At 35.4% G+C, this 19896-nt stretch overlaps 1 protein-coding gene and 1 pseudogene across 3 annotated transcripts; one reads left to right on the top strand and one right to left on the bottom strand.

The window, feature by feature from the left end:
• LOC131760315 (caspase-12-like) overlaps window positions 1–2604 on the bottom strand; it is a 38790-nt pseudogene extending 36186 nt beyond the window's left edge.
• A 299-nt stretch (window positions 2605–2903) lies between these two features.
• LOC131759475 (caspase-13) lies at window positions 2904–19560 on the top strand. Of its 3 annotated transcripts, none has more exons than XM_059068632.2 (9): window positions 2904–2987; window positions 6709–6963; window positions 11242–11351; window positions 11884–12057; window positions 13277–13511; window positions 14351–14494; window positions 15629–15738; window positions 17272–17375; window positions 19162–19560. In XM_059068632.2, exons 1-8 carry the CDS (start codon window positions 2981–2983, stop codon window positions 17368–17370), a joined length of 1134 nt encoding a protein of 377 aa, XP_058924615.1. In that variant the 5' UTR covers window positions 2904–2980; the 3' UTR covers window positions 17371–17375; window positions 19162–19560. The 3 variants fall into 3 exon arrangements, with proteins under 3 accessions (XP_058924615.1, XP_058924616.1, XP_066894664.1); XM_059068633.2 differs by having other exon boundaries at window positions 2907–2987; window positions 6712–6963; XM_067038563.1 differs by having other exon boundaries at window positions 2923–2987; window positions 6676–6963.
• Window positions 19561–19896: the final 336 nt, after the last annotated feature.

The following is a 19896-nucleotide window of genomic DNA, read 5'->3' as shown; positions in this document are numbered from 1 at the left end:
AAATGCACATGGAACATTCTCCAGGACTCATCACATGCTGGGCCGCAAAGTGAGCCTCAGTATATTTAAGAAAATTAAAAATGTAGCAAGCATATTTTATGACCAAAACACAAGGAACTTAGGACTCCAGTACAAGAAAAAAACTAAGAAACAAAATACAGGGAGGGTAAACAATATGCTATTAAGCAACCAAAGGATCACTGAAGAAATCAACGAGGAAATCAAATAAAAAAATACCTAGAGACAAATGAAAATGAAAGCACACCCACCCAAAACCTATTGGGTGTGGCAAAAGCATTTCTAACAGGGAAGTTTATAGCAATACAATCTTACCTCAGAGAACAAGAAAAATCACAAATAAACAACCTAACTTTACATCTGAAGCAACTAGAAGAAGAACAAATAAAACCCAAAGTTAGTAGAAGGAAAGAAATCATAAAGATCAGAGCAGAAATAAATAAGATAGAAATGAAGAACACAATAGAAAATATCAATGAAACTAAAAGCTCGTTCTTTGAAAAGAAAAAAAATTGATAAACCTTTAGCTAGACTCATCAAGAAAAAAAAAAGGATAGCGTTCAAATCAATAAAATTAGAAATGAAAGAGGAGAAATTACAACTGACACATCAGAAATACAATGGATCATAAGAGACCACTACAAGCAACCATAAGCCAATAAAATGGACAACCTGGAAGAAATGGACAAATTCTTAGAAAGGTACAACCTTTTGAGGCTAAACCAGGAAGAAACAGAAAATATAAAGAGACTGATTACAAGTAATGAAATTGAAACTGCAATTAAAAACCTTCCAAGAGGGCTTCCCTGGTGGCACAGTGGTTGAGAGTCCACCTACCGATGCAGGGGACACGGGTTCATGCCCCGGTCTGGGAAGATCCCACATGCCGCGGAGCAGCTAGGCCTGTGAGCCATGGCCGCTGAGCCTGTGCGTCCGGAGGCTGTGCACCAAAATGGGAGAGGCCACAACAGTGAGAGGACCGCATACTGAAAAAAAAAAAAAAAAAAAAAAAAAAAAAAAAAAAAAAAAACCTTCCAAGAAACAAAAGTCCAGGACCAGATGGATTCACAGGTGAATTCTATCAAACATTTGAAGAAGAGCTAACACCCATCCTTCTCAAACTCTTCCAAAAATTTGCAGAAGAAGGAATACTCCCAAACTCATTCTACAAGGCCACCATCACCCTGATACCAAAACCAGACAAAGATATCACACTAAAAAGAAAATTACAGGACAATATCACTGATGAACATAGATGCAAAAGTCCTTAACAAAATACTAGCAAACAGAATCTAACAACACATGAAAAGGATCATACACCATGATCAAGTGAGATTTATCCCAGGGATACAAGGATTCTTCAATATACATAGTAATTTGATTCAACTCTAGGTACATAGTAGTTTACAGTCTCATTGATGGGACAGTCAACAAACATAAAACAATCAGCAGACAGTACATGAAACCCTATGAATAAAAGCTAGGGTGACTTGTATGCAAAACAATGTCCCTGTGTGGTGCACAGATAATGAGTTTGGGGTGAAATTTTCACTTAGCAAGGTTAGACTTAGGAAGAACTGGAAAAAACTACTCTTTTACTTGTAAATATGAGGCTTTTCTAATCTTAACCATTAAAAGTGAAGGTGAATTTCCGTCCTTTTTTTTTATTTTTTTGGACTTGTCAAAAATACACCTATATATATATTTTTTTTAATTGGAGAATATATATATATATATATATATATATATATATATATATATATATATAGGACCATAGTTGATTTACGATGTTGTGTTAGTGTCAGGTGTACAGCAAAGTGAATCCGGTGTACATATACATATATCCACTCTTTTTTAGATTTATTTCCCATATAGGTTATTACAGAATATTGACTAGATTTCCTTGTGCTATACAGTAGGTCCTTATTAGTTATCTATTTTATATATAGTAGTGTGTATATGTTAATCTCAATCTCCTAATTTATCCCTCCCACCCCCCTTCACCTTTGGTAACCATAAGTTTGTTTACTACTTCTGTGACTCTTTCTGTTTTGTAAATAAGTTTATTTGTACCATTTTTTTCAATTTCACATATAAGTGATACCATATGATATTTCTTTCTTGTCTGACTTACTTCACTTAGTATGATTTGCAGCAACACGGATGGACCTAGAATTTCTGACCTTTTCAAACCTTCAAGTTGAGCATTTCATAGTCTTTTTTTTTTTTTTTCTTTCACTAACAGTTCTTCTGGATATATATCTTTTGTACTATCACACAATCATTCTACTACTGCCTGAGACTGCTTCTATGGTCAGTCTTTGTTCAGAATATAACAAAAAGGGAAGGTGAATAGTCACCCTCAGTAAAAATTAAATGTTAAGGGAAGCTTAGGCAGTTAAAGAAAATCATGAAAGGAATGGAGACAAGGGTTCAGAACTTATTTCCAATAAAAATGTAAGAAGATAGGGAGATGGAGAGGGGATAATACCGCCATGATCAGCACAGTTAAAACAGGAAAGTAAAGTAATTTGGGTAATCCTTACCTGGAAAGGAAAGGGAACCTGTTAGTTTTAACTTCTTCATGATATGCACTTGTAGCTGAGCAAAGGAGAAATACTGAGAGATCAGAAGCAGAAGAACAGAGAGAACGAGGTGTGGAACAATGAGGAAAGAAAAAGAAAAGGAGGGAAAAAACAGAGTTTCCAACATAGGTTGGAAAATATTTTGTCAATTCAATTTTTTTCTTCCAAAAGGAAGAAATAATTATTCCCAAAGGATTAGGAAATCCATTTGTTGACTACAGGGGACTTCCTGACAGTGAACGCAGAAGTTCTGAGCAGCAGTTTCCCAATTTATGATTAGGAGTCCCCGCCCCCTGAATGGAGGAAGTGTCCAGTAACTTTCATTTTCAAGCCTGTGCTCTTCTCAAGGCATCAGGAAGGGACTACGGTTGTTACATATGGCTGGTGAGTAAGGGTCCTTTCCTAGCTGAGGGTTAGGAACTTGGGTCTTAGAAAACACTTATTAATTGTTTTGTGACAGGAAGAAATATACAAAAGAGAAGTGAGCCATTCCTGTACAAGCTAAATTCTCCTTATTAGCTCTGTGTAACTTGAAATGGGGGACACTGCCTCAGAGACGCTGAAGGAGAGTATGGTGTCCAGATTTTCTCAGAACCAGGAAGAAGTTATTTCCTTTTTTGCAGCTCCTGGTAATCAAAGTAAAGGGTGGATAAAGACAGAATAAGCTATTTATGTGTGAGAAAACTCTGAAAATTCCTAAATGCACTCTGAAATCTTCTCAGCTTCCTCTTGATTCCATAAAATTATCCCCATAATCAGATAAGTGAGTCTTTGAATTCCCACCCCCACCTTACTATATCCTATATTGAATTATGCTCTTTGTCTTTATAAAGTAACTACATTTTCCCCCTTTCTAGCTGTGGTGCTAACTACACTAGCACAGTATTTCTTGGATTGCTATCACAGTTTTTAACTGGTTTCCGTCTCTCCAGGATTTAACCCTCCTATCCATACTGCATACTGCTTTCAGGTCACATATCTTACACACGGAAACTGGAAAGCATAAGAGCTGGAATCATTGGCTATTTATGCAGCTAGTATTCAGGTATATCATATCAATTCTTTTTGAATTTAGAATTTTATTTAATTTATTTTTTAATATAGTAGGTTCTTATTAATTATTCATTTTATACATATTAGTATATATATCACTTCTCTGGCTTCATTTTCCTCATTTGAAAAGGAAGAGGTTCAACTGGATCAGTGGTTTCTAAACCTTACAACAAATCTAAATAATCTGTAGACATTAACAAATTTAGATTACTTCCCCCTTCATAACCCCAAATTACTCAACCATGGATAGACCATAAGCATTTATAATCTTTTAAAGATCTACAAATGATTCTTATGTAGCTGGACTAGGTTTGTCTGCAGATTAGCATTGTTAGGAAAGATGATCAGATCCTTATCTTTCAGTTCCTACCTTCTAGGTATTTACAAATGCAATTTCTTACTCAGGAACATACATTGACTCTGTATTGCCTTTTAAAAAGTTTCTGAACTTGTCAGACAGGTTTTCCTACCTTTCAAAATATATTTATTCACTTTACCATTAATCTCTTTAAAGCATGATTTCAGCTTCATTAACAAACATTTACTTGTCTTCCCCCCACTCATACTTTCTTGCTATTGTATTTATTTCTTTCATTTTCCCTGTAGTGTAATTCTTTCCAGGGTTTCTGTCTTATCTCACACATTTAATTTAAGCTCCTAAAATGTAAGGACTGACTGTTTTCTTATCTTCTTCTTGATGCTCATACAGCATTTGACTGGGGAGTAGTAGTTGTTAAATTTACACTCATGGCTGACTCTTTATCTAGGCAGGATGACCTTACTTGTTATTGAATTGGAATCAGGACATCATTAGATAATAGATACGATAAACTGAAAAGCAGTAGACAAAACAAGTAAAGTGACTCAATAAACATAAACTAATGAGTTTGGTTGACATTGTTAACTAATTAACAACTATAAGGAAAAAAATGCTAGCTTAGTGAGAAACAGGTTTCTCTGGGAGCTTATTGCTCTGACAGTCTAGTCTTAAGCATCAGGAAGAATTTCCTAAAAAAAAATGACATGTCATCTGAGACCTGAAGATAAACAGGAAGAAGTTGAGAAATAGATAGGAATGTTGGTTGTGAGAAACTGTACACATAAGGATCCCTAAGTAAAGGCTTTGTAGAACCTGAAAGAAAGGCAAAGTGTTTAAAGTGTAACGAGCAAGATGGGTATAGTAGCAGAGGATGAGGCTGAATGAGACCTAGATTTTCAAAACACTGACCTTGCTTCATTGAGAAGAACAGATTAGAAGGGGACAAAAGTAGATTTTATCACTCTCAGAGGAATTAAACAAGTAAGGATGTTGGTCTGAACTAGAGTATCAAACAGTTAGAAAGGGAGAAGTAGTCAGATTCTGCAAATATTTAGCAGATAAAATCAATACAGTTTGAAGTGAGATGGAAAATAAGATATAAAGAAAGCAGAAGAGGTTCAGTATCACCAGCTTTTACTGATTTGGTGCACTTGACTGCAAGATATCATTAACTAGTACATATAGGGAATGAAGCAGGTGATGAAAAATGAGCAGTTCAGCTTTTAAAAGTTGAGTGTAATGAGTTAGTGGGATACAGAGAAGAGATGAATATATGAACCTCAATTTGGGGATCCACCTTTGGGCTGAATCTATAAATTCAGGGATAATTTATTTATTACTTAAAGCTAATAATTGAAGCCATGAGAATGTATAGATAATAAGAGGATGTAAAGTAAAAACTCTTTGGTTTTATTGTTACCATATTTCTCCCAGTACCACTAATTCAGTAAACACTCAACTTTGCTGAAGGCAGAAATAAATAAAATAGAAATCCAGAATTCAGCCAGAGTAAATATTTCTCAGATTAACCTGCATGTTGTTCATCATTCTTCAATCTCTCTGTTCTGACATGTGTATACTCTAGTGTAAGACCAGTGTTTCTGCCACTTTTTCTAAGAAGAAGCATTTTGTGACCTCATCTGCAGAAATTTACCCCGTCTTTTCTGAGTCCCTGAATCACTTTCTATTCTCTTAAGTAACTCTTTACCAAGTATCATGTAAAGTAGTTTGATGATTTGAGTGGGGACTCAATTCTGAGCCCCTGAGTCTGAATCCCTTCCTACCCTCTTACTAAACATGGTGTACTATTCACAAAACTTGGATCAAATATTTAACTAACTTCTCTGTGTCTGTTTCCTTTACTATATAATAGAAATATTAATATATATGTTACATGGAATTTTTATTAACTTTAACTTATAAGATTCATATGAAGCACTTGAGACCAATGAGACCTCAATAAATATCAACTATTATTACTGAAGCTGTGCTATATTTAACTTTATAGAATATGGTGTAAGAACAGAATTTGAATCCTAATTTGTGTGATCTGGGCATTTTATTGAAATGATCTGTAAAATAGGGAAAATATTAACCATCTCATTGGATTATTGTGAGGGTCCATCATATTAATATTTATAAAGTATGTAGTACAGAGACTTGTAAATAATAATAATATTGTATATTGCTTTAAATGTATTTTTTTTTAATCCTAAATGCACAATAGTTGTTAGCTGTTATTAAATGAACTGATATTGGGTAACTTTATTCATGCTTTGTAATGTCCTTGTTTCTTTCTCATAATATTTGCCCAGTAAACATTTATTGAAAGAATACTTCACGATAACATGAACAATGAGGTTGGTGCTTCTGGGGCAAAATTCTTGTTCAATGTCTTGGTGCATTTTTTTTAGAATATGTCATTTGGTGTCAAGACTATCTTTATATCTAGATGAACTTTATAACTGTCTTTGTAGATTTAATTAAGTATTGATGAGATACCCTGCCTTTCCATGCACTATCCATTCAAATAATACCTATGGTATTACAATAAAATACATATTAATTTGACTTCCTTAATCACCCACAAAAATTTTAATTATCCCAGACAGTAATATATTAACCTGGTGTCATTGATCTACCATATTGAAAGATGAGTCATCAGATTATTTTCAATTCTGAATTTTTTATTGAGACAAGATCAAGTCAAAGGAAGCTTTGTATTTCTGACAGAAGACACACGCAACAAAAAACCACTTAAGATTTTGGAATCTGTGGGCAAAGAACTCATTACTGGCATTTTGGATGACTTGGTGGGAAAAAATGTCCTGAAGTTGGAGGAAGAGGAGAAGAAAAAAATTTATGATGCCAAGCTTGAAGACAAGGCGTGGGTCTTGGTGGACTCTATGCGACAGAAACGCCATGAGGCAGGTCAAATCTTTGTTCAAACCTTCCTAAACATAGACAAAAATTCCACCAGTATAAAAGGTAAGACTGGAATTCTTTTCAAGGGATATCTTAAATTTTTCAGAACTACTTGGCTCCAAGGCTGCTCCACTGTCCTCTAAGTCCCCCATCCTCCTATTACTAAAGTATAATTTTCACTAAACCTATCATTGTCCTTTTAGAGGTCACCTTGTCATTTGTGGGAGGGCATCTAATTTCCAATTAGCTTAGAAGTTGAGTCCTTGTGTTTAGGTTGATCATAGAGATATCTAATTGCAGAGACTTTGTAGTAAGGGATACCTGGATCTGAACTCATGTTTCTGTCACTTTGGATACTATGTGACTTCATTCAAGTTTCTTAACCTCCCTAGGCATCAGTATGAGCATCTGTGAAATGGGGACAATTTCAATCACTTCATCACAGGCTAGGAACATAATGGCAGGCACAGACTGACAATTCCTAATATTTTAGCTCCCATCTGGAACTCTCCCCTGAACTCCAGATATATTTAGCTCTAGCTGCATATTCAACATTTCCACTTGAATGTTCCACTGGCTTCACAAAGCTTAGATATATAAAATGAAACACTTTATTCTCTGCATCAAATCTATTACACTTCTATCTCCTGTCTATCTCATTAGACAGGACTATAATCCACTGAGTTTCTTAATTCAGATCACAACTGTTTTCTTCACCAATGAATAATAGCTCTTAGCAGAGTGCCAGAGACATAGCAGGCATGTAATGAATATAGGATGAATGGGCAAATGAAGAACATGCATGTGATAAATATTAGTTATCAGAATTATTCTTTAGCTTATAATATTTAAATGTTTACTGTGCTTACTCATTTCTGTGAGTTACAAAATATGATCAGGAGAATACTTATTCAATATAAACTGTCCAATATATTAACATCTTTCAAAACTTCACTTTAATTGAATTATGAATATTACTAGAGTCTAAATATCCTCAGATCCAAGTTCACCAGTGATGGACTCAATTTGGTATAGAGTTTAACCTAAAATTCCTGCCTGAATACTAAAGTTTATTAATAATAATAAGCAATAATAAACAAAATGCAACATAACTGTAGAGAGCTCACTATAGCAAATAAGCTTTTTCAATAATCCCTTCTCTATGGAGAAGGGACACTTCCTCCAGCAGGAAGTACACATTAGTCTAATAGATGTACAAGATTGCAGCCTAGGCTATGTTATCATTAACATTTAAGTTGGTCCTTGTGCAGGTTTATTATTTTCTCTTAAACCTGGGATGGGATAAAAACAATTTGGATTTAAAAACAAAATCAGAGAACAAATTTGTGGTTGCCAAGGAGGAGGGGTGTGGGGGAGGGATAGTTTGGGAGTTTGGGGTTAGCAGATGCAAACTATTACATACATAATGGATACACAACAAAGTCCTATGGTATAGCACAGGGAACTATATTCAATATCCTAAAATAAGCCATAAAAGAATAGAATAGAATAGAATAGAATAGAATAGAATAGAATAGAATAGAATAGAATAGAATAGAATAGAACAGAATAAATTAAAACAAGATCAGAGATAATTCAACAAATGGGAATCAGAATTGAAATAAGGGGAACTTCAAAATGATTTTAGCAACCCCAGGAACCAGAATGAACCTTAAACAGAAATAACCTATCCCATCAGCAGAGTCTGTGGCAGGCAGGAGGCAGGTATAGACCATTTCATGAAGTATCCAGTAGCCCCCTGAGTTCTACTGTACATGGAACCTCCAGAGGAATCTCAGGACACCTAGAGTATACTGGCCCAGGAGACCAGGAAGCTTGGTGAGTGGGGCTATTAGAATATGTAAAAGCCCTAGCCAGGGCTCTTGGGCATGGATATAATTCAGAGGGTTCTTAATGAGATACTGAGGAAATGGAGTGGGGGATAGGAAGAATCTAAGCTATTTGTTTCAATTATTTAGCAGTATATGTACATACTATGTGCCAAGCACAGTTATTTAGTCAGAAAGATAATTACTCAAATTCCTACTTGCCAAGGGAGAAGGACTTGTCTTATCTAATATCAGTATCTTTCATTTTGTTTCAGTTTAAGGGATTTCTTGAGCATTTCATTAGGTAATGGATAAAATTCAGATATTAAAGTTTTTATCTAAACTGCTAATTTTCTTATTTCTTTTTGCTGTGCTGTCAGGCCCATGGGTACCCCTTTTGAACAGCAGGCTACACTATATTTATTACATTGCAATGAAATGATTCATTTTCATGCTAATTTTACTATTAGACATAAGATAGTCTAATTTTCAGTTTTATCTGTAAATATTGTATCTATATATAGACATATAATGGTCATTAGGAGATGACATTTATTAAATTCAAGAGTACACCAAACCTGTAAATGACCTGGAAACAGGAGACTTTCAATGATAAAACATACCCTCTGACCAGGGACTATCCCAAGACCCTGGACTTCTTCACATTGGCAGAATCTTCTGGAGTAGGAAAGGAGAGTATGTGTCAGTACTTTATCTACAGAAATAAATGTTAAGACAGTTTGGTAGCCTTAAAGACATACCATTTGCTGCATCTCCAGAGCTTACATTTTTAGCATAATTTTTAGATGTCTTTTAGAAAGACATTTATAAAAAACATATTGTTTAAAAACTAATGGAAACAAATAAATGAAATGGAAAAATTTATGTTTTAAAAACTGAAAAAAATACAGAAGATAATATTGCCTTTCTAATTAAAATAAAATAAGAGACTGTCTTGATTCATTCATGTAAATGAAAATAAAGATTTATTCCTTTCATAGACAAAAACCTTGTTATGTTAGGTCTTGATAAACCTCTTCTGATTTTTGTTTATGAGTAATCTCTTCCTTCCCTCTCCAAGGGAGGACTCTGGACTTTCCCAGTCTCTTGCACAATCTTAGTCAAATGAGGCCAAACTGTTTCAGAAAATATTACATTTCTCATTTCCAATAAGGAGAAGTTATTTCCCCACATTTTAAAACATGGGTTGAAAATTTAGAGCTGGTTATTCAGCACTTTGGAGGCAAGGACATTCAGAATAATGTTGAATCTCTGACAAAAAAAATTGTCCCTTTGACCCTGGATGCAATACTATGATTAATGCATAGCATTTCTCCTTTAAACAGCTGACTTCACAACTTGGTGAATCATTGAAGCCTATCTCCTCTGGAAAGGTTAAGAATTCACTTTGAGGTTGCTGAACAAATAATACCTGTATGGTACAGGATTTAGGATTCTATTAAGTGTTTGAGTGTGTATGTGTCTGTGTTTGCTGTGTGAATTAGGAGTGGACATGGGATGTAACATTACCCAATATGATTGCTACTGGGCACACGTGGATTTTAAGTGCATAAATTGTGGCTAGTAACAGGTTAAAATGATACTATATTGGATATATTATGTTAAACAAAATATATTATTAAATTAATTGATTCTGTCTATTTTTATTTAATGCGGACATTAGAAAATTTTAAATTACAGTGCCCTCCCCACCCGCAGCTGAGGCCAAGTCAGGAAAGAGTAACAGACATCTAAAAGCACAAGAAGGCAGAACCTGTGAGATCTGACCTCAGCTATATTCCCAAGAAGTCAAGTGTTCCACCCTCTGAGGGACAGACCCCAACAGACCCCCGCCCACCAATTTTTTTCTCCAATATGCATAGATCAGATCGGGATAAAGGAAGGAGGCAAGACTCTATCACAACCTATGTGTTTGGGGTCAGGTGTCCCCCAACAGGTTTGTCTGTGTTTGTACCTTGTCCTGTGTCTGAGGTGCTGTGGATGTATCCTCCTCCTGCTCTGGGACATTTGTATCTCCTGGCTTTGTAATAAGTGCTGCATACTCTCAAAAAAAAAAAAAAAAAGTGACTCAATGTGAGTGTGACTCGATTCTATTTCTAGTAGATAGCACTCTGATAAATATTTACTAAATGTACTCTTGCTCAGATACAATAGAAACTCCACACAGATTAGTAATACCCTAGAGTAAAACCACTGGAAAAATCAAACAGTTTTCATGAGTAAGGGAAGGGTAACTTTGACCCTAAATCATTAAGGTGTCTTCTTCATAATATCAAAATCTATTATTGCATTTTTGAGTGGATCTGCTTTTACTACAAAGGATTTCTCCCTTCTTTCCCAGTCATAATACATCTGTCTCCTCACACACAGTTTAGATACAAGTATAACCCAACATGTTTAATATCTTTTTCCTTTTCTGACAGTTTTCTTAAGTGATAACTGGGTCACAGAGTCAGATATCACAATTTATATTATGCGATGTATCCTGCAGCTCCTGAGGAAATTGTGACTGGACCAGATGAGCCAGGAGAAACTACAGATACCCTCAAGCTTTGCCCTCCTGAAGAATTTCTTAAACTGTATAAAGAAAGGGCTGAAGAGGTACTGTGCTCTGTACATGGAAGACAGATAGAGAGAAAAACAGTTTGCTTTCACTAATTACACAATTTCTTAAAGCATTAGTTACAGAGTGGCAGGGTGGAGACAGTGGATTCCTTTTTCCTAGATGCTTTGAACAGGAGGAAATCACCTGGCTTCACACAGATTCCAATTCTCTTTCAACCCTATGATAAAATACAAGTCTCTCACTTTTTTCATTTATTTGTTGTCCTATACTCTTGGGATTTATTAGAATTTTAACTGTAGTCATAGAATCAAAATATTTATAAGATAACATGGCTGAGTAGTAATTGTTTGCATTCCAGTTAAAAATTATTAACACCTGTCCCTTCCAATTTGTACTTCTTTCTATTGTCAATTCAATCCATTACTAAAAGAGAGGAGGACAGTGTCTTCTGGTACAGGATAAGAGAGAGGACAGCTATGCAAGCCCTTAAAAGCAACAGTGATTGGTGTATGAGGGTTTAAGAGAGATTTAGGTAAATCAAACTCACTGCATATCAATTTCCTGCAGATCTATCCAATAAAGGAGATAAAGGCCCGCACTCGTCTGGCTCTCATCATATGCAATACAGAGTTTGATCATCTCCCTCTCAGGAATGGGGCTGCCCATGACATCATGGGAATGAAGGGGCTGCTTGAGGGCCTTGGCTACAGTGTGGATGTGGAAGAGAAACTCACAGCCAGGGTAAAGACTCCTCACCCGCCCCAAACACATACATATTCAGCACATATCTTCCTACTAACAGGTGAACTTTATAATATTAAGCAAATAACTTTAACAACCATAGGTCTCATATATGTGTGTTGTGTGTGTGTGTGTGTGTAGCTAAGTGTGTGAATGTGTGTTATAAAATAAAAATATTAAGACAGGTGAAATCTATGTCTCTTTAGAGCTTCAAATATCCCCAGTTCCATAAAACTGTACAAAAAGTGATTGGCATATGTACCCACACAATTCTTAATTCTGAAGTGGGATGATTGAGATTCAGCCCCAATATTTCCCAGAAAATTCTGGAGTAATGAATGTTAGCAGGAGAGTGTTCAACATATAAATACTGAATCCTGACTGTCCCAGGGGCTATTTTGGCATTGGGGATGGGTCTGTAAATGAGACAGAAGGTTCCCAGCTCATATTGATCTAGGTTCACTTGGTGGGGGGTGATGAAACTGTAAGCAAAACAGAAAATTTCAGAGATTTGATGTATCTGTGTGTCTCTAAGATTGAAAAGAAGTGAAAAGGAAATGAAAAGTAAAAAGGAAACATAAGAACAAATTGGTGAGTGGGGAGTAATAATGTTTGATGGGATGGCCAAGAGAGACATTTTGAGGAGGTAATATGGGATCTGACACATGACTATCAGAGACAAGATAACTCTGGAAAGATGTGAATGAAATATATTCCAAGAAGACATGACTACAAGTGAAAAGTCTGAACTTAATATGAAATTGGGACTTGAAAAGTACAGAAAGACCAGTGTGACTAGAGCCTAGAGGAGGAGGAAGAATGTCAGAAGGGAGAAGTATACTTATGTCAGAAGTTTTATTTTATTCTAAGTATGGTGGGGAGTGCCTTAGAAGGGAAGTGGTATGATACATTTATTATTCAAGGTTTTTATTAAGTAATGAGAGAAAATACAGGGATACAAATGAAAGTATATAGAGACATAAGCAAATGTAAAATGTATTAAAAGGACAGGGTAGGGTATATAATGTCAGGAGGAACAGAAAGTTGAACCCATTGATCCATTACAGAAATAAAAATAAAACTATCATCATGCAACCACTATGCAAAGCCACCTTGACTGGAACGTTAGAGATGTTTCTTATATTGATCATGATAAATAGGATGTCAGTTTAATTTTAATGCTTGTCCTGTTAAAGTAATACTTTGCAGTCTTTTTCAGGATATGGAATCAGTGCTGTGCGGATTTGCTGCCCGTGAAGAGCACAAATCTTCAGACAGCACATTCTTGGTGTTTATGTCTCATGGCATCCTGGATGGGATCTGTGGGACTATGCATAGTGATGAAAAACCAGATGTGCTACCTTATGACACCATCTTCAGGATATTCAACAACCGCAATTGCCTCAGTCTAAAGGACAAACCTAAGGTCATCATTGTCCAGGCCTGCAGAGGTGGTGAGTTCTGAGATGAAAAATCCAAAAGTCATAAAGGTGTTTGCAGAGGATTGTAGTATGTTTTGTTTCTAGGGGAAACAATCTTAAACCCCATCCAGTGCAAATAAACTAAATTGAATTATTAGGAAATTCCATTTAGGGGGCTGGTATCATGAGACTTTGTTTTGTTAGCTGAAAAATTTCTGTTCAATTTGATTCAAGGTAAGTGGTGAAGGAGATCACCAGAATTCTCAAATAAAAGTTAAACAAAAATATTCCAACCTTGGAATGAAATCATTTTACTAACAACTTTACTTGTAAATGTTTTACAGACATTTTGACATTCTCTGGCTTGAGAATAATTTCATTTGAAAGTCAGGCTATTATGTAATAGCAGCATCTTTCTTTTTCTCATGCATTATTGAAAGGGAAATGAATAAGGAGATGAGGGAAACTGGGATTGCAGTGACATTTTTCTTTGCTTTTTTTTCCTGACTCCCAGTTCCCTTTTAGTTTTTTGGAACAGTGTTTGAAGATGAAAAGCCAAAATAATTTAGCTATAAAATGATAACTATGCTCTGAAATTATGCAGATAAGGCTTTAACTTCTTTGTTATTCTCAGCAAGCGGGTTCTTCCAGTTCTACCATGTTGTCACTATTAATTGGCATGTTGCCCAACAGCACAAGAAAGAGGCAAACTGTTGTATGTGGGGTGGAGATGCACCTGTATGTGTGTATGTGTCTGTGCACATGTCTGTGTGAAATTGGTTAGAGTAAACATTGTAAAAGAATGAGGTGGGCAATTGTAATAGTCATACTGAGGGAGACACACAGTGTGCAGGAAATTGATGTCTCTACAGCAAATCGTGGGGAATTGTGGGTCAGTGATTCTCCAGCAGCCTTGGCAGACAGCTCTTCACAGTCACCTGAGAACCTGGAGGAGGATGCCATTTACAAGACCCATGTGGAGAAGGACTTCATTGCTTTCTGCTCCTCAACCCCACGTATGTGTCTTTCAGTTGCAGACATGGATTTGTGGGTCTGAGGCTACCTCTGAATGATTCTAAAAAATCAAGATAAGCTCTGAGCAGCAATGATTTGATGCAAATTTTGAATGTTCCCAATATATTTTACTTATTCTTCACTTTTAAAAATTGACTTTTATTATATGTTGCAATTACAGACAAAAGTATAGTAACCATTAAAACAACCTAATACAAGAAAATCCCTTTACCATCACACTAGTTAAAAACAAATGATTGATTCAGTTTTCTGTTAAATACATTTAGCATTTTGAGTAGAGATTTATGGATCTAGGGACTGATGACCATTTCTCAAAAACTATCAACTCCAAGCCATTTTCTCCATATTTCCCATCTGGTACTAATTAGAGTGGTATCCCAGCAAGAAGGTGGATGCCCTTTTAAAGGAAGAAGAAAATGATACAATAGGACTTATTAGGCCTACTATTAGGGGAACAGTATCTAGTCCTTGAACTCTAGGTAATCATCTTGAGAAGCCTTATATCTGAGGGTTTCTAATTTACATATTTTAAGCACTTTACCACTTTATGGAGGTATAATTACCATACAAAAAGCTGCACATGTTTAATGTATACAGTTTAATGAGTTTGGAGATAAGTATATACCTGTGAAATTATTACCACTATCAATACCAAAAACATTTCCCTTCCCTCCAAAAGTTTCATTAGATCTTTTCATTTATTTTGCTCACTATATTATGAAAGACATCATGGTATATAATCTGTAAACAATCACCTATGTGAACATGGGGAAATTCTTTAATCCTTCTGAGCTTCTATTTTTCCTCTGTAAAATGGGATAATTACAATTATCTCTCAAGCCTCCTTTAAAAGCCAAATGAATAAGCATAAGTCACATAGTAGAAAGTCAATCCCCAAAATACAAGGTAATCACTATTCAATGACCTGCAGTTTTGATGAGCTGCTTCTTTAGTTCAACTTCTTTATGGAAAATGAGTTAATGAAAGGTTGTAAGTTCTTCCCCTAAACATGTCAAGATAATTGCAAGCTATGTTTTAAAAGACAAAAAATGTAAAGAAAAAAAAAAAAATGGTGAAGGCCACAGCCCAAGGCTTACCACTCCTTATTGTCATAGATAATGTGTCCTGGAGAGACATCACAAAAGGTTCTCTCTTCATTACTCAACTCATCACATGCTTCCAAAAATATTCTTGGCGCTGTCATCTAGAGGAAGTATTTAGGAAGGTAAGCTCCTCTCTCCTTTTCTTATCATGTATTTGTTCAGGAAATCTTTACTATTATTTGCCTTTCAAGTGACAATGACAGATTTTGTCAGGCAAACAAAAGTAGAGTGGTACTGGTTTCTGTAATCCATGTGTTTAAAATCTGATTTACAAAAAGACTATGTTAATGCACCACAGCAGAAGATCAAAATAGAACAAAATATTATAATATGTGAGCTTGTTTGTTATGGGCTATAAGGTCTTAAAATTAAAGAATGGAAAGTATTTTGGATTAATTTTCACTGCTTCAGTTATTAAATAAATATATATTGGGTGGTCTATTTGGTAATGGGTTATATCTTCATGACACAGGGGTAAATGAGACATATGTGACATAGGACTAACATTCTTGTGTGAGAGATGGGTACTGAATAAGTAGTCCAACAACAACAATAAAAAATGTGTGATACAGGTTGTGATAGGATCCAAAAGAGAAAATCCTAGGACACAGGAAAGAGAATGTAGGAGAAAAATTCTTTGAATAGAGTGGCCCAGAAGGGAAGACTTGATACTTCTTCCCGAAATCAGGACATTCCTTATTTGCCCCTTCCTTCCTAATTTATTTTCCTCCAATAGCTCTTACTACCACCCATCCTATATATATTTTGTTTGTTTATTATCTGTATTTACTCACTTGAATGCAAGCTCATGAAGACAAGGATTTGTTCAACACTCAACATGGTGGAAGGGAGGAATTAATATTCATTGAATAAATAAAAGTATGAATGAGTGAATAAATGCCCCTCCCTTTTTAGGGAGAAAAGTATTGGTATTAAGAACATGGGAAAGTGTGGTTATTTTTCAAATAAACCATAGAGAACAGTAGCACTCCCATGGGAAAAGAAGGATATACCTTTAGTGAATTGGAGAAGATTGCATTGTAACCTGAGTCACAGTCTCTGTGAATAGGAACTTAGGAAGTTAAGTCCTATTGGATGAATAGGATTTAGACATTATACTTTCAAGGGAATTCCTCAGAAGAGTTTAGAAATAGTGGATCTAGGTCAGTAAGATCTCATTGATCAGTCTACAGAAAAAGACTTCAGAGCTCATCTTGATGGTGAATGTGAATATTGCTCATCATTCAGCTTTAAGGACAAAATCCTGGGATTTTAACCTTATTGAATTGAGGAGTTAACCTTGTTAGAGTTTGAAGATAGAGGATCTCTGAGGCCCACTTCTCATGACTGAACACCAAGGGATAATTAATCATCAGATCTGTAGATCAGAAGTGGAAACTAGAAAAAAAAATGCAGTTTGTAAAGACTTGAATTAGGTATGAGGTGTGTAGTTTGAGATAAAGAGCATATTCTGACATTAAATGTCATTTCTAAGAGGTAGGGTAGCAGTGACAGGGAATTAGAATGTCCAAGGGCTTTGTTCCATCAATCATAGGAGCACCCTTCATTCCAAGAATTTTTTGGCTCATTGTGCAAAACATTTTTTGAGAATGCATAAGAGGTATGTATCAGCCAGAAACTCTTTTTGTTTTTAGGTACAAAAATCATTTGAAAAACCAAGTGTTAAAGCCCAGATGCCCACCATTGAACGACTCTCCATGACAAGATATTTCTACCTCTTTCCTGGAAATTGAAAGTAGTAAGTATCAAGAGATTTTGCTGGCAGGCAAAATAAGTGGGACAGTGATATTAGTAGTGAGGTCCAATGACCAATGGCAGCCTGTTGCTTTAGTGGTCAAATTAGTAAATTAGTATTCCTTGTTGATGTAGTTTGTTGATTAGTTGCTAATTTTACTTTATTTATATACATCTGGATCTACCCCTCCATCTCTACAATCATCAATCAATAAATCAATCAACCAAGAAGGTAAGCCAAATCAAGACAGAAAGTAATAAACAGTGAAGGATACAGGGTAACAATTATTAGCATAGACATGTACTCATGCTTCCATTATTACTTATATTCATCTCTCTCTCTCTCTTTCTTTCTCTCTCTCTGTCTCTCTCTCTCTGACACACACACACACACACACACACACACACACACACATTATTAGTTACCAAATATTGCCTCAGATTAAAAAAAAAAAAAAGAAAAAGAAAACAGAAGAAAGAGTTGACCGTAGAGAAAGCAGGACTGTGGTCCTCTGTGTGCAGATGTCATATTACTGATACTGAACTACCATTACCATACAGTATAAAATGCACCCTGGAAAAGTTTGTGTCAATGAAGACTCTGCTTCGCTGACTGTTCTCACAATGTAGATCACAGAACATTCAGAGTCAGTTCTCAGATTCTTAATTACTGCTCAGAAACCCCTTCAATCACCCATATTAACACTTAAACAAAAATATTTTGGTCAAATTATTTTAGAATGGGTTTATTGAGTTTAGACCCAACAAATATTTACTCACTCATAATAGCTTTATATCACACTATATTATAAACATATTATTAATCTCCCTCTCAGAAACATAATTAAGATTATATTTTACAGGAAGTTTTATCGCAATTCTTGAAATATTTGCCCACCATCTTCTACCCCTGGTTTCTGACACTCTGGTTACATAAATGCATAGATACTTCAACAGAATAGCTTTTATTGCCTAATTAGTCCAATAGAACCATATTTGTGGATTAAATTATTTATTTGACTAATATTTATCAAGCACTTACTCTGTTCCAAGTTCTGTTCTAGATGCTTGGAATGTACCAGTGAACAAAATAAATGGAGTCCTTGTTCTCAGAAAGCTAATTCTCTAGTGAGTGGAGACAGAGTCTAAATACACAAGCAAGTAAATATATGTTTGAGAGTGATAAGAGCTAAGAAGAAAAAATAAAAAGGGCTAAAGAGACACAAAAAGATGGATACTGTACTGTTATAAATAGATTACTCAGAAAAGACTGCTTTGAAGTAATTAAATGATTTGAAATCAGAACAAAGAATGGATAGAGTAAGGGAGTGAACCTTATGGTTCTAGTGGGAAATGCATCCCAATACCAGAAATAGGAAGTATGGATGCCCTGAGGCAGATGTGTTCTTAAGATGTGTAAAGTACTGCAAGAAGGCAGCTGGCTAGAGAATAAGAGTGGGAAAAATTGCAGAGTAAAATTCAGAAAAATGGTGAGAAGTTTGATCACATGGGCCTTGATGATCACATGGTAAATGCTTAAAATCTTTTATACTAAGTGAGATAGGAAACCCTTCAAGAGTTTTGAACAGAGAAATGATATAATCCAACTTAGATTTTGCAAAGATCACTCTGAGTACTTCTCGATGAATATACTACAAAGGTCACAGATAGAAGCCAAGGAAAATGGCAAAAGCGTATGGAAGAAAATCAAAGAAGAATCACAGTAGGGGTTGGATTGAAGGCTTCCAGTGATTACTATCTTAACCTTCTCTTCTTTTTCTCTTCTTCAGAAAATCACAGGAAGTTCAGCTGTTTCAACTTCAAGAAGCACTTTTACCAGTACAGAACACATGTTTAACCTTTTGGCTTTCAGTGAAAATGAAAACAAATGAACTGTTTTTTGGGGGGGTCTTCTAATAGAGAATAGAATTTCAGTTAAAATGGTGGATGGATGGAAATGAAGTGAAAGAAGCAAACTGGGTTTTCTAGTTTTATTGAATATAATATCTGCACTTCATTGAGTGAAGGGAACTGGTCATGACTTGCTCTCAGCAATAGGGTGAAAGGAGATGGTGCGCATCTGGAGACAAGGGATGTAAATTGGTCAGCTCCTCCTTTATACACTCATCAAACCCCAGGCCTAGAATTGTGCAGAAGAAGTTTCCTAATATATTATTTAACCAACATCATAGCTTGAGTTCATTTTTTTCTCACTAAGTTATGATTTTAGCAAATTACACCTATGTATCTTTCTTCCCATCTATAAGTTAATTTGCTTTCTTGTTGATAATTTTCTTTTCAGATTTCTGCATATTTCCAAGATTCAGGAAAATTTTATTATTTAGTAAACATTTGGTTATTGTCTAAAATAAATTGGGCTTTTGATTCAAGAATGTGTAACCGAGTATGTTTGTATGGAAAGACAAATATTATTAGATATAGAACAGCAAACAGCGAGGGGTGTCAGCAATGGAAGAGGAGAATGTTAAAATTTCTGGAAGGGTGAATCTTGGTAGAAGAATTTT

The sequence above is a fragment of the Kogia breviceps genome, chromosome 7 (genome assembly GCF_026419965.1).
Source record: "Kogia breviceps isolate mKogBre1 chromosome 7, mKogBre1 haplotype 1, whole genome shotgun sequence".
NCBI classification, from domain to species: Eukaryota; Metazoa; Chordata; class Mammalia; order Artiodactyla; family Physeteridae; genus Kogia; species Kogia breviceps.
This window is presented reverse-complemented; position numbering and strand designations above follow the sequence as displayed.